The sequence below is a fragment of the Nestor notabilis genome, unplaced genomic scaffold, assembly GCF_000696875.1.
Source record: "Nestor notabilis isolate BGI_N333 unplaced genomic scaffold, ASM69687v1 scaffold22364, whole genome shotgun sequence".
Lineage (NCBI taxonomy): Eukaryota > Metazoa > Chordata > Aves > Psittaciformes > Psittacidae > Nestor > Nestor notabilis.
In genome coordinates this window covers 1-11,772 of record NW_009927169.1, presented here as the reverse complement: position 1 = coordinate 11,772, position 11,772 = coordinate 1, and the positions used below count along the sequence as shown (strand labels likewise).

The following is an 11,772-nucleotide window of genomic DNA, read 5'->3' as shown; positions in this document are numbered from 1 at the left end:
CCCCTGGGCACGGACCTGGGTCTCCTGGTAGGAAACGCGGGGCAAACCAGCCCGGTTTGTGTGGTGCGGCTCCGTGTTTGCGTGGGGATAGCGCTGGGCCGCTGCGAGCTGGTGGGTTGGTGGCTGAACGGTGCTGGGGACGAGTGATGCTGGGTTAGACAGTGGATCGGCTGGCCAGGCTTGGTCTGATATATCCTGAGTGTGGAAGTGTCTGCTTACCTAACAGTGCTTCATTCGAATGAGAAACAAAACAGAAACTAAGTGGTTTCTCTAAAAGACAGGATATGAACTCGCTCAGGGTGGCTGAGCACTTGAAAGGCAGTTCGTTGCCCTGCTTCTGCACCTCCCATCATGAAATGGGTGGCCTGGTATAAACACTTACTCGATATTTTGCTTGCAGGATGGAAGAGGAATTGGCAGCTCCTTCCACATCCACAGACAAGACAGACAGGTGAGATGGAAGTCAGATTTGTCGGTTACTAAAGAATTACAGAGTGGTTTGGGACCTTAAAGATCATCTAGTTCCATCTTCCCTGCTGTGGGCTGGGACACCTTCCACTAGACCAGGTTATTGAGTGAAACAAAAAGGTCACCCTTCAAACCGGTTGTTAGGCTTGAAGTTTTAACTGGTGGGTATGCTGTAGATGCTTGCAATTTGTGCTCACCTGTAGTATTCATCAATCTAGTGCAGTAAAACTCCTTCAAGGAATAATGAACACACAGATATTGGCTGTTGTTTCGGAAGTTCTTGATCTTTGAGTTAGTGCTGGGGAAGCATTGGGGAGGTACCAGTGACTAGCGTGTCATAGTTCTCTGTGGGCAGCTCCTCTTGTCCTGGTCCAAGGTTCTCGACTGGGACGGACCTTCTGGAAATGAAACTGTGAGATGCACTGAACTGAAAACAAAACTTGCATCTACCATTATTCTCAAATGCATCGTGCTGTGCTGTCAGAAGTCATAAATTGGATTTATTCTTCTTGGCTTAGCTAGTGTTGGAGTCTACTAAAACACTGCACAGTACTTGGTGTGTGACTCTTAAAGTATGTTGTTCAGCACCCTTTGTCAGGTCAGATTCTGATAGTTGCTTCTTGCAGTGTTTGGTTAAAATAAACCCATCTGCCCTCAGTCATCAGAACTAAAAGTTGGTCCAGATTTAAACAAATAAAGCAGCCCCCCAACCTTGGTACTACCAACCAGAGTAACATGTGCAACTGGCTCTTACGTGAAGCTGACTTGGTTTTGAAAGCTGAATATGAAATTGCTATGGAAACTAACAGAGCACTGTTTCGTTTTATCCCCCTCTCCCCTCCCCCAGTATGGATGTGGATGCAGAATCAAAGAAACTATTGGGTTTAGGACAGAAACACTTGGTAATGGGAAATATTCCGGCTGCTGTTAATGCATTCCAGGAAGCTGCGAGCTTACTGTGAGTAGAATGTTCTCTGTATTTTTGGAGGGCTTGGGGTTTAATTTGACTGTACTGATGTGTCTTGCACAGGGAAGACTGAGATTGTTACCTTACACATGCTGCTGTATTTGTAATGCAACCGAGGAGAGGATAAACTAAATTTAACTCAAGCACTGGGCAGTACTGTAGTTGGTGTGCAATTTAGATAGCCTTTGTGATTGTAATTGCCAGTGCAGTTCCCTAAGGAGAAAAAGGGATTTGGTATTTTATTTTGCAGTGTATGGTTCTGGTGGCTGTTAATATGAAAATAATGAGGTAGTGTTACTTGCTAGTAACTTGTTTACTTGTCTTGATCAGTCTCGGAGGGTGATGCCTCGGGGCTTTAGATAAATTTGCTTTGCTGGGTGTTTGAGAGCCATGTCTTTCTAAGTGAGAGTAGCGTTCATTATCTGTTTGAAACAATGGGAGATGAGCTAACAAACTGATTCTTCCTATGGAGGCATTTTTAGCTTATAAGTGCTAAAATCTAGAGTAGGCACAGGTAAATAATTCTTCATTAACTTTTGTAGGGGTAAGAAATACGGTGAGACAGCAAATGAGTGTGCGGAAGCTTTTTTTTATTATGGAAAATCTCTTCTGGAGTTGGCAAGGTATGCTGACAGTTGCTTGTTTGATTACATCTGGCTGGTGTAACAGGATTCCACCCTCACATAGACTGGGATACACTAAACTTCATATGTGCTGGGTGGGATGGGCCATGGCATTGCAGCTTGTGCAGTTAAAACAGTGTTACTGCGGGAGCTAAGGGATAACAAACTCCTGTTCCCTTTAGAATGGAAAATGGTGTGCTGGGAAATGCCTTAGAAGGGGTGCAGGTTGAAGAGGAAGGAGAAAAAGCTGAAGATGATTCTGCATTACCAACTGCTGATGGTATGTAAAGCTGTCAGATCTGTCCTGGAGGCACCAAGCTATGTTTCCTGGTCTAAATGATCCTTGATATCTCAGGTAGCCTGAAGCATTCTGCTGAGACACTGAGCAGCCTGAATGGACTTTTTTTGTTGTTCTAATCTAGCTTAAAGATTGAACAAAACCTCAAACTTCTACAAGGAACTGGTCACTGAAAGCATGTGTAATTGTCACCAGGTGTCTGTGTCCTGAAACACTGTGCTCAAACTTGCTTTCTTAAGCTTCACAGTCAACTTGACCTGCTTTGTAACCTTGCAGCAGCACAGTGTGTGTAGTAGGAAAGGTCAGAATCTCTGTAAGATGTCCAGGAACAGTCACTACTTTATACTCCCTGCAGCTGGAGATAATACAGGAATTCCTGTCAATCCAGACTATTAAAACACTGGCACCTCTTGCTTAGCTGTGACTAAACGCTAGCGCGCAAAACTGCACACTGCTTGAGCGGCCGCTTGCAATAATGCAGCCTGGGGCAGGGGAAGGGGTTTGCTTAGTTTGAGTTACTATGTTGGTTCTGTCCTAATTCCTTGTACTTTGAAAATGGAGCTTTTAGGAATGTCATCTAACTTGATGGCAGATTGACACACTGGAGGGTCTGAGGGTGGTGTTGTCAGTGCCCATTAATGTCTTTATCACTAAACTCGAAGAAATGTTTATGCTTCCTCAATCATGTAGAAGAAGCAAGGGAGGAGTTGAGAGAACAGGTATATAACGCCCTGGGGGAAAAAGAAGAGGCCAAAAAGTCAACAGGAGAGTCTCCAGTAGTATCTGAGAAGGAAAACAAAGAGAAAGATGTTGAAATGAAAGATACCACAGAAGAAAAAAAAACAGAAGCAGCAAATGCTGAGAAGGATGTAAAGCTTGATGAGGCTGAAGAGAAGATGGAGGTTTCTGTGGAAAAAGAAGTCGCTTCAGAAGAGCAGAAGCAGCAGAAAGCTGTGGAGAAGGAGACTGCAAAAGAGGAGGCAGCTGTACGAGAGAAGTTAGTGGAAAAAGAGCAGAACGTGGTGCCTGAAGACAAGGTAGCAGAGGCAACTGAGGAGATGGAGAGCACAACAGAAGTGATGGAAAAGGAAGCAAAGGCAGCTGTGAAAGAGGCTGGAGCTGGAGAAGTGGCTGTGGAAGAGAAAGAGCAGGCAGCAGAAGCAACAGAAAAAAAACCAGCTGTGGAGAAGGGAGAGGCTGTAGAAGGGCAGGCAGAGGCAGCTGTGGATGAGAAGGCAGCAGAAGTGCAGGCAGCAGTTGCTGTGGAGCAGAAAGAAGCTACAGAAGGGGAAGCAGAGACAGCTGTACAGAAAAAGGTGGAGGAGAAACAAGAGCCAGTAGAGACAGCTACAGAGGAGAGAACAGATGAATCTAAAGAGACAGAATCCTCAAAGGAACCTGTGCCCACAGAGGGTAAAGAGCTGACTAAGGACCTGGAAGAAAAGGCTGAAGTAGCTGCTAAGGTAGAGAAAGAGGAAAAGAAAGATGACCTGATGGAAGAGGGTGAAGGTGCTAAGGTAGAAAAAGAAGAGAAAGATGACCTGGTGCAAGAGGGAGAAGGTAACAGTGAGAGGAGAAAAGTACTTGTGGGTGGATGACTTGATGGATTTGGCTAACAATGGGTAAAAAGTGTTCCATTCAGGATTTTCTGTTTGCCTTAGAATAAGGAAAAGGCACAGTAAAGGGGGCTCTTGGAGGATTTGACATCCAAGTAAAGTTTCAAGGAACAGTGAATAGTCTCAGTTTCTCTAGACTAACGCTTAACTAACTGCAAAGCAAATCTTGCTTGAAAGCAAACTTACAGCCCTGTGAAATGTGTAAGTAATGGCTAGGCTGGTGGAGAATACTGAATGGATGTTCACTTGCATGCATCTGGGGTTTAGTGCACTAACCTTCAAATCACTTGAAGCACAAGTTGCCTCTGATTATAACCATATTTTATTTTAAAACAGTGGAGCAGAAAAGTAAGAACAGCTGAAAACTTAACATAGTAAATTTGCTTTTAGTGGGGTGAAGGAACTCTCCATTTGAGTCTTTATGTTTGTAATTACAGTAAGAATTTGGTTGGCAAATCTAAACTTCATTTGTCCTGGGACGTGAAGGCTTATTGCTGCTCTCTAGTGCAGTCTTGCAGCTACTGAGCTTTTTCTGCCATTCTGCTTTGCTGCTTCATGACAGCTGTTTTCAGGGTAATGTTGAAGTACCTACTTCAGAGTAAAACTTGAACACTTTGACATATTACTTGCATGGTCTTAGTAGGCCAATGCTTTCTGTTGCACAAGTTGATAATTGAAGCTTTGCTTGTCAGTAACTCTGCTTCACAGGAAGACTTACTGGAGGAGTAGCAAGCATTCAGACTAAATAGATCTGGACACTGAAGGGATTTGTACTGCTGAGCACAGTGAATGCTCAGTGGTGGAGCAGCTGCCCAACAGTGTCTGTCTGAACAGAGTATTCCTGAACATAAACGAAGAGTAGTTATCCACTCATCATCCTGTGAAAGGCTGCTTATGTACACATACTGCTGCTTTTTGACCACCCCCACTCCCCGCTGCTCTGTAAGTGTGAGGATACTCTTGGTCTGGTGCTGTGTTACTCCAGGCTCCTCCCACTGCTTAAGTTTTAATTTCCTAACATCTCTTCTGTTTTACCTTTGATCAAGCTGTCCTCACACTCACAAGTTTGGCTCCTTCAGTGGTAGGTATGTGCTTTTGGAGAATTAGACTAACAGGCTCACAGGTTCTCTAGTTCCCACCTCATCAAGCTCCTGGTAATTCTGGAATTAGTCAATGGTCATGATACAGGAATTAAGTGTGAGACTTTGGAACGCTGGTTGATTTGTATGCTAAAGTAATTAACCATATTCCTTCACTGCACATGTCCCCAAAATGTTTTCTACTGGTAGAATAGCACCTACCAGGTATCAGAAGTCAGATCAGTGCCACACGATAGCAGTGGGTTTGTTAATGACATTGCCACTGAGGTGTCTGATGTGAGGAATGCTAATTCAGAAATGGTCTTACTTGTACACAGCTTGGAAGCTATCTTGCTGAAAACACTTGTTACCTGTTGCATGAAGCCCAGCAACTGAGCAGGACCTCCAGGGCTGCTCGGGATCCCATGGCTTCAGTGAGGGTTCACAATTCTGTGTAAGTTTAACTTAACTTCATAAAGTTGAACTTAAAATGAGGACTACGGTAGCCTGGAGCTACTTTAGTCTACAGAACCCAACACTTTTTCAGCAAGGTGGCTGCTGCTGCTGAGAGTTGGATGTATCTGTACTTTTCTTGCACATCTAAGCTGTCGCTGGAAGAATGAGGGCTGGATATGATATGTTCTACCTGACTCCATGTGAAGCAAGTGTAGTAACAACAGGTGCTCTCATTCATCTGCTCTCCTTGTAGAAACTGAAGACTCTGAAGAAGAAGATAAAGAAAATGATAAAGCTGAAGATGATAAAGAGAATGAATTGACAGTGGAAGACAAGGTGAGATTGTGAGCTCTGGTATCAGTGCTCATGGAGGAGTGTGGTACTTGTCTAAATGTCATGTCAATGTCTTCATAAAAGCTCAGTTGTATTACATTTAGATCTGTTTAGGAAATGACTTGAAAATGTATGCTGCCCCTTCCTCAGGGAATGCTGTGCATAGTCTGCATTGCAGGATGTTGCTCCGTTCTCTAAACTTGGGATTGTTTAGCTATGCTGAAACAAACACTTGTGGTCTACTAATGAATAGTGCAGCCTGGTAAATGCAGGGGCAGGCAGGGAGAGTTGCTTTAGCCTTGTTACAGAAGTTTGTTAGTTACTTGGAACAGTTTATTCTCTGCTTGTTTTGTTGTTCTCACCAGCCATGTTGAATGCACCCAATCCAGTAGGCCGTGATTAGGGTGAGGATTTAGTGGGAAGTGTAGTAAAGTAAAACATCAATTCCTTTATGTTCTACTAAATGGCACCTCAAACAAAACTTTATTTTTGGGATAATGTTGGTGTTTGGTGCCCTGTTTTTCCTGGAAAAATATTAAGGCCGTATCAGCTAACCATGTAAGCTTGTGCTTCACTTAAAACATCTTCACTGCAGGCAAAGTCTCAGTTGATGCAATAACCTCTTTGTGTTCTTTTTTCCTTCTAGTAGTAAACTGTTTATCTCTTGAAATTTATTCCTTGACATCACTGCTTAGAAACTTAGTGTTGTTGTTTGATGTGGTACGTAACCATGTCACTTAATCTTTAATGCATTTTTTAGTCTTTACAGGAGAGTGAAGAGGACGAAATTGGAAATCTTGAGCTGGCCTGGGACATGTTGGAGTTAGCAAAAGTCATCTACAAGAGGTAAAGACTTCAGTCCTAATTTGGACATCTGCTAGAGAAACTCGTAAATTGGGGGTGGCATAATTAATTAGTGAATGTGGCATATTCTGATCGAGATTTAACTACTCCTCTTCTTGATTTAGACAAGAAACAAAAGAAGCTCAGCTCCATGCAGCTCAAGCTCATCTAAAGCTAGGAGAAGTTAGCATTGAATCTGGTAAGTAATATTAATTTTCATGTACAACATGTTCAGTTCCACTTACTGTCAACTCTTTCATACTTTAAAATGAGTAGGGGGGAGTTAAGGCTGTTAAGATAAAAACAAAGTAGACTTTGTCTAATTACGATGGTGCCACCATATGAAAAGCTTTGGAGTCAAGGGATTAACAAGTTGGTGCCTTAAACAGGATAGTCCATGCTTTTCCAGACCCATGGAAGAAAGCTTTGAGTAAGCAGTAATGTGTTGCCAGATCACAACCAGCCTTGTATTGTGCTTTATAAGGCAAGGTTTGGTTAGGTTAGGAAACTTGGGAGACACTTTCCATGTTGAAGGAGTGAGTCACTGAGTTCAGTAGTAGTTGCTGGTACCATGCCTCTTCCAGAACATAAAGACTGCAAATGAGAAATGGTTGACACTTTTTAGACTTTCCAAAATCTTAGAGTGTGGTCAGAAAAGACTGTGTTAGGCACAGCGAAAAAGAGTGTGAAACAAGCTCCAGGTTTGCACCTTCTAATGTGTCTTACCTGCCTTTCATTTAAAAAAGTGTTTTAAATCCAGATAGTGTAATCTGTCTCTACAGCAAGCACTGGAAATAATCTGACAGGCTTCTGGATCAGGGCTACAAAATGAGGGCTGTCTTTCTATGTCACTAGAGAGCTTGGATGGAAGGTAGGTAGTGGGGGACCATCCTTAGCTCTACATTCATGTTGCAGTTGTGACCAGTTACATTTGATTCATGGTAGCAGGTAAAATAGCAGGAACCGTGTGCCTGGAGTTGACTTGGCTGGTTAGTTCACTGTGGTGCTGCAAATAGACAAAGCACTCCTGTGGGACTGGCCTCTAAATCTTTGAGGGGGGAGGCAGTTGTCACTTGATAGCCTGAAAGCAGCCTGTTGCTGAACTCGAGTGCTGTGTTCAATAGTGGTTCTGTTTTCAGGCTGTATAACGTGTAATAAAATACAGAGTAACTGAATGAGGGTTTAGATCTTGCTTGTTTAGATAAATGAGTGTGGTTTGTAAGGACCTTATGGTTTTCCTCTCTAGAAAACTACACACAGGCTATAGAGGAGTTTCAGGCCTGCCTGGCCCTGCAGCAGAAGTACCTGGAGGCTCATGACCGCCTGCTTGCTGAGAGCCACTACCAGCTGGCTCTGGCATACCACTACAACAGCCAGTTTGATGAGGCTGTTCTGCAGTTTGGCAAATCCGTGGAGGTCATTGACAAGAGGCTGGGTAAGTGGATTCCTAAAGCTGCCTATTGAATAGGAGACCTTTCACAAGTCAAAGCAGACTTTAACTGCACTACAAGTAAAGTGTGTTTTATTACCTTGCCCTGCCAATGCTTGCTGGGCTGAAAGTGGCAACAGGCTATACTGATACCAGAATTGTTGAAACTGTGTTAGCAGATGCTTGCCTCTGGATGTTAAATGTTGGCAGCTACTTCGTCTTGATTTCATTTTTTGCCATGATAACTGTTTCATCCTAGCAATGCTGACTGAGCGGATAAAGAAAGCAGAAGGTGGGTCCCCTGAAGATGAGAAGGAGATTGAAGAGCTGAAGGGACTGCTTCCTGAAATCAAAGAAAAGATAGAAGATTCAAAGGAGTCTCAAAAGAGTGCAAGAGTAGCTGAGTTGGCACTGAAAGCAACTCTGGTTAGTGTCCTGTGGTTGCCTTCTAACCAAACACTCTTCAGTGAAACTTGAAGTAAACACATAGTGGGAGGAGCTCAGACTTGGCTGTAGAGATTGGGGGTTGGTGGTTGCTCATAGTTGTAGCAGGCTGTGATTGTGAGAAGGAAACTGAGGTAATTGATATCTAAAAAGAGAGTATTTTATTTATAAATACCCTGACATTAAGTGTTCCAAACTAAACCTGAATTCTGTAGCCTTCTATCACAATTTAATGTCTCAGGGCTGGAAATGACAGATCAGCCAAATGGGGGAATGGACAAAGTACTGCACTTGTCCTGTGTGTATGTATATAATGCAGTGCTAAGACACGAAGGAGTTGGGTTTACTGTCCCTTTCTAAACTAATATATGGTCTTGCCATTTGTTCACTGTTTCTTCTGCTTTTAAGGTTGGAACTACATCTGGCTTTGCACAAAGTGAAGACAGTGGCTCTGTTTCCACAGTAAGTTAAGTTAAGATGGATGCTGATAACTCTTACCTGCACTAAGGATTACCGTTTGCTGTTACTCATGTGTCCATATCTGTCTTGTAATAGATTCCAGTAAGAAAAGCAGCTGATGGTGCATCTCAGTGTGTTACAGACATCTCTCACCTAGTCAGGAAAAAGGTGAGTCCAGAAATGACTGGTTTAGCAGTTTGTACCATTGGCTTGTTCTCTGTGATTGGATTTCTTGTCTTAAAGCTTTCCTTTTGTTAGCTTAATTTTATAATGAATAATAATAATACAAAGCCCTCTAAAATGAAAACCAGAAATAGTGCATGAAACACCTTTCCACTGGGAGCCAGTCAGTCTGGGAACCATCCAGCCTCCAGGAGACTGCTCTGGGTGCTTTAGCACCCTGCCTGACTCACACTGGTTTAACTTCAGAGCTGAGTTGTGTGGCTCCTGCTGGCCAGGAGTGCCCCCTCTGCTGAGGGCCTGCGAGAGCTGCAGGGTTGCCTATGGATCTTGAAAAAAGGGCAAGCAACCAGGCTGAGCTGGGTTCCCTTTCCAAATGGTAATGGAGAATTAAGACTTAATGAATAGCAAAGCCAGTGTAATGGTAGTAATGTTAAACTGCCTCTTAAAGAGATAGGTATTGAGCACTAGGTTCCTTTAAAGGGGGGTGTGTGTGTTTTCTTCTAGCATGGTTTACTAATAGCACTAAAATGATCCCCTATAGGATCTTAGTTTTATTTTATATGCTGCTATGGCAGAGCCTGGCCTATGTTATATTGGCCTCTTTCAGTTCAGGTTTGCCTGGAGCAGCTCTGATCTGCTTTACACAGGTGATTGTGTCACAGATTCCTAAATCAACCCCTTAACTGTTACCTGGCTCAGCAGTTGCGTGTTTCCTTGCCAAAGTGTAACTAAGGATAATTTAGCACTGTAGATCCCAGCGCCTCAGTAATCCCTGTGGTTGAGACCTGTATCAAAGCTTCAGTGCTTTGGGTAAATCTTAATACTGAAATACCCATTTTGAACCTGGCAAGTAGAGCTTGAGTAGATGACATGCAGTGATGTCTAGGTGCTAACTTTCTAAAAAATACTTAAAATTTCATTTCTACATAGTGAAGACTAAACAATTTTGTCCTCAGAGGAAACCAGAGGAGGAGACTCACCAGGGAGACAATGAAGCTAAGAAATCTAAACCAGAGCCGGCTGTCAATGGTGGTGGTGGTGATACTGTCCCCAGTGGAAACGAGGTTGCAGAAAAAATGGAAGAGGAGGTGGGCAGCTGAGGCAGGAGCCTGTGCTGGGCTTTGGTTTCCTTTCTTACCCCCCCTCCTCTGTTCAGGTGTGGGTTTGTGCCTGGGTTTATTCATGCTGGCCTTCACAAGGCTTCCCAGGTGAGGTGGGGAACACTCCCCACATGGTGAGATACGTATTGTACCATAGCGTCTAGCACCATAGACACAGCTGTGGAGACCTGCAGCCTGTGGGGTGGGACAGAAACATGTTCTGGGTGCTGAGCTACAGCGCAGGGCCTTTCCCCACATAATTGTTAATACCCCTGGGCTTCAATACTTCTCACCTGGGCTACAACTGTTAATGTCAGTATTCCAGGGTAGTGTTGGGCTCCGAGGACCAGCAGGAGGAGCCAGTTAAGGCTTCAAATTGCAGGAACCTTTTGTTGCTGCATGAGTTGGTGCTGTGAGGGAGTGTCTTGTGTTCTAAAAACAAAACCTTTTCTTCTCTTTTAGACAGAGAAAAGGCCACAAGCAGAATCAGGGGCTGCAGTTGAAAGCACAGTATGATAATTCTTTAACCTTGGACACTCCTCTCCTTACAAGGAAAATGGTTTTGTATATAGTGTATTTTTTCACTTTTTGGCAACTTTTGTATGACTTCAATAAAGATTGTAAGCAAATGTTCTCTGTCTTGACTTCCTTCCTCACTGCCCTCCCTGGCATGCAGGCCTCAGCCCTGGGCTACCCTGGGACTTGCTGTTTCTGTCCCCACCATCTCCACTCAGATCTGTCTAATGAAGCAGGAGGAAGGGGGGTGCTGGGGCAGGCTGGGCTGGCTGCTGCTGGGCACAAGAATGAAGAATGAAATTCACTGCAGTCCTGTCTAGGGCAACTCTAGATCAGATGTCTTTGCCTTCTGCTGGGGTACAGAATTAGGGCACAAGCCCTGGGGTTGGAGCTCTGGCCATATTTTGTTCTTTCTAGCCTGGGTGCCTCCCTTGTGCTGCTCAAGGCTAAACAGGCTGGGGAAGGGTGATAAGAGTGGGTTGGGCCCTTGCACCCTTCACTGTTGAGGTGTAGCACTGGCTCTGCTCACCATCCACTTTCCCTGTGTTCATGTACAGGGAGTGCAGAGATGGAGGGGGGTTGGAGCAGTGTATGAGGGCTCCTTACAGTGCCAGAGCCTGAGTCTCTGGATGTGTCATGTGCAGATGAGAGGCTGCTCTGGGTAAGTGTGTGTGTATATAATACATAAAAAAAACACCAAACAGGGGCCAAGAACCAAAGACCAAGAGCCTGAAGCCATTTATTAAACATGTGGGATGAAATCCACCCTGGGTTTTGCTGTCTCAGGGCTAACCTGTGAACATCTCTTGGGCTTCCCCTAGGAAGCGTTTGTGGTGGGGACAGCCACAGGGAAAGGGAGAAAAAAGTGCCTGTGCCCTCTGCCAGTCCCAGCCCCCCCCGGTGACAGGATGCAGCAACTCAGCTGTGTCTGGGCACTGTCCTGGGACAAGGAGCAGCC

At 44.3% G+C, this 11,772-nt stretch overlaps 1 protein-coding gene across 1 annotated transcript; it reads left to right on the top strand.

Annotated features, from left to right (window-relative positions):
- The first annotated feature begins 401 nt into the window (after positions 1-401).
- Positions 402-10,927, top strand: NASP (nuclear autoantigenic sperm protein (histone-binding)). The gene is made up of 14 exons (XM_010013947.1): positions 402-451; positions 1,316-1,426; positions 1,978-2,058; positions 2,241-2,338; positions 3,047-3,916; positions 5,761-5,843; positions 6,610-6,686; positions 6,809-6,882; positions 7,930-8,118; positions 8,372-8,538; positions 8,965-9,018; positions 9,112-9,183; positions 10,155-10,286; positions 10,761-10,927. The coding sequence occupies exons 1-14, from the start codon at positions 402-404 to the stop codon at positions 10,812-10,814; spliced, it is 2,112 nt and encodes a 703-aa protein (XP_010012249.1). The 3' UTR covers positions 10,815-10,927.
- Positions 10,928-11,772: the final 845 nt, after the last annotated feature.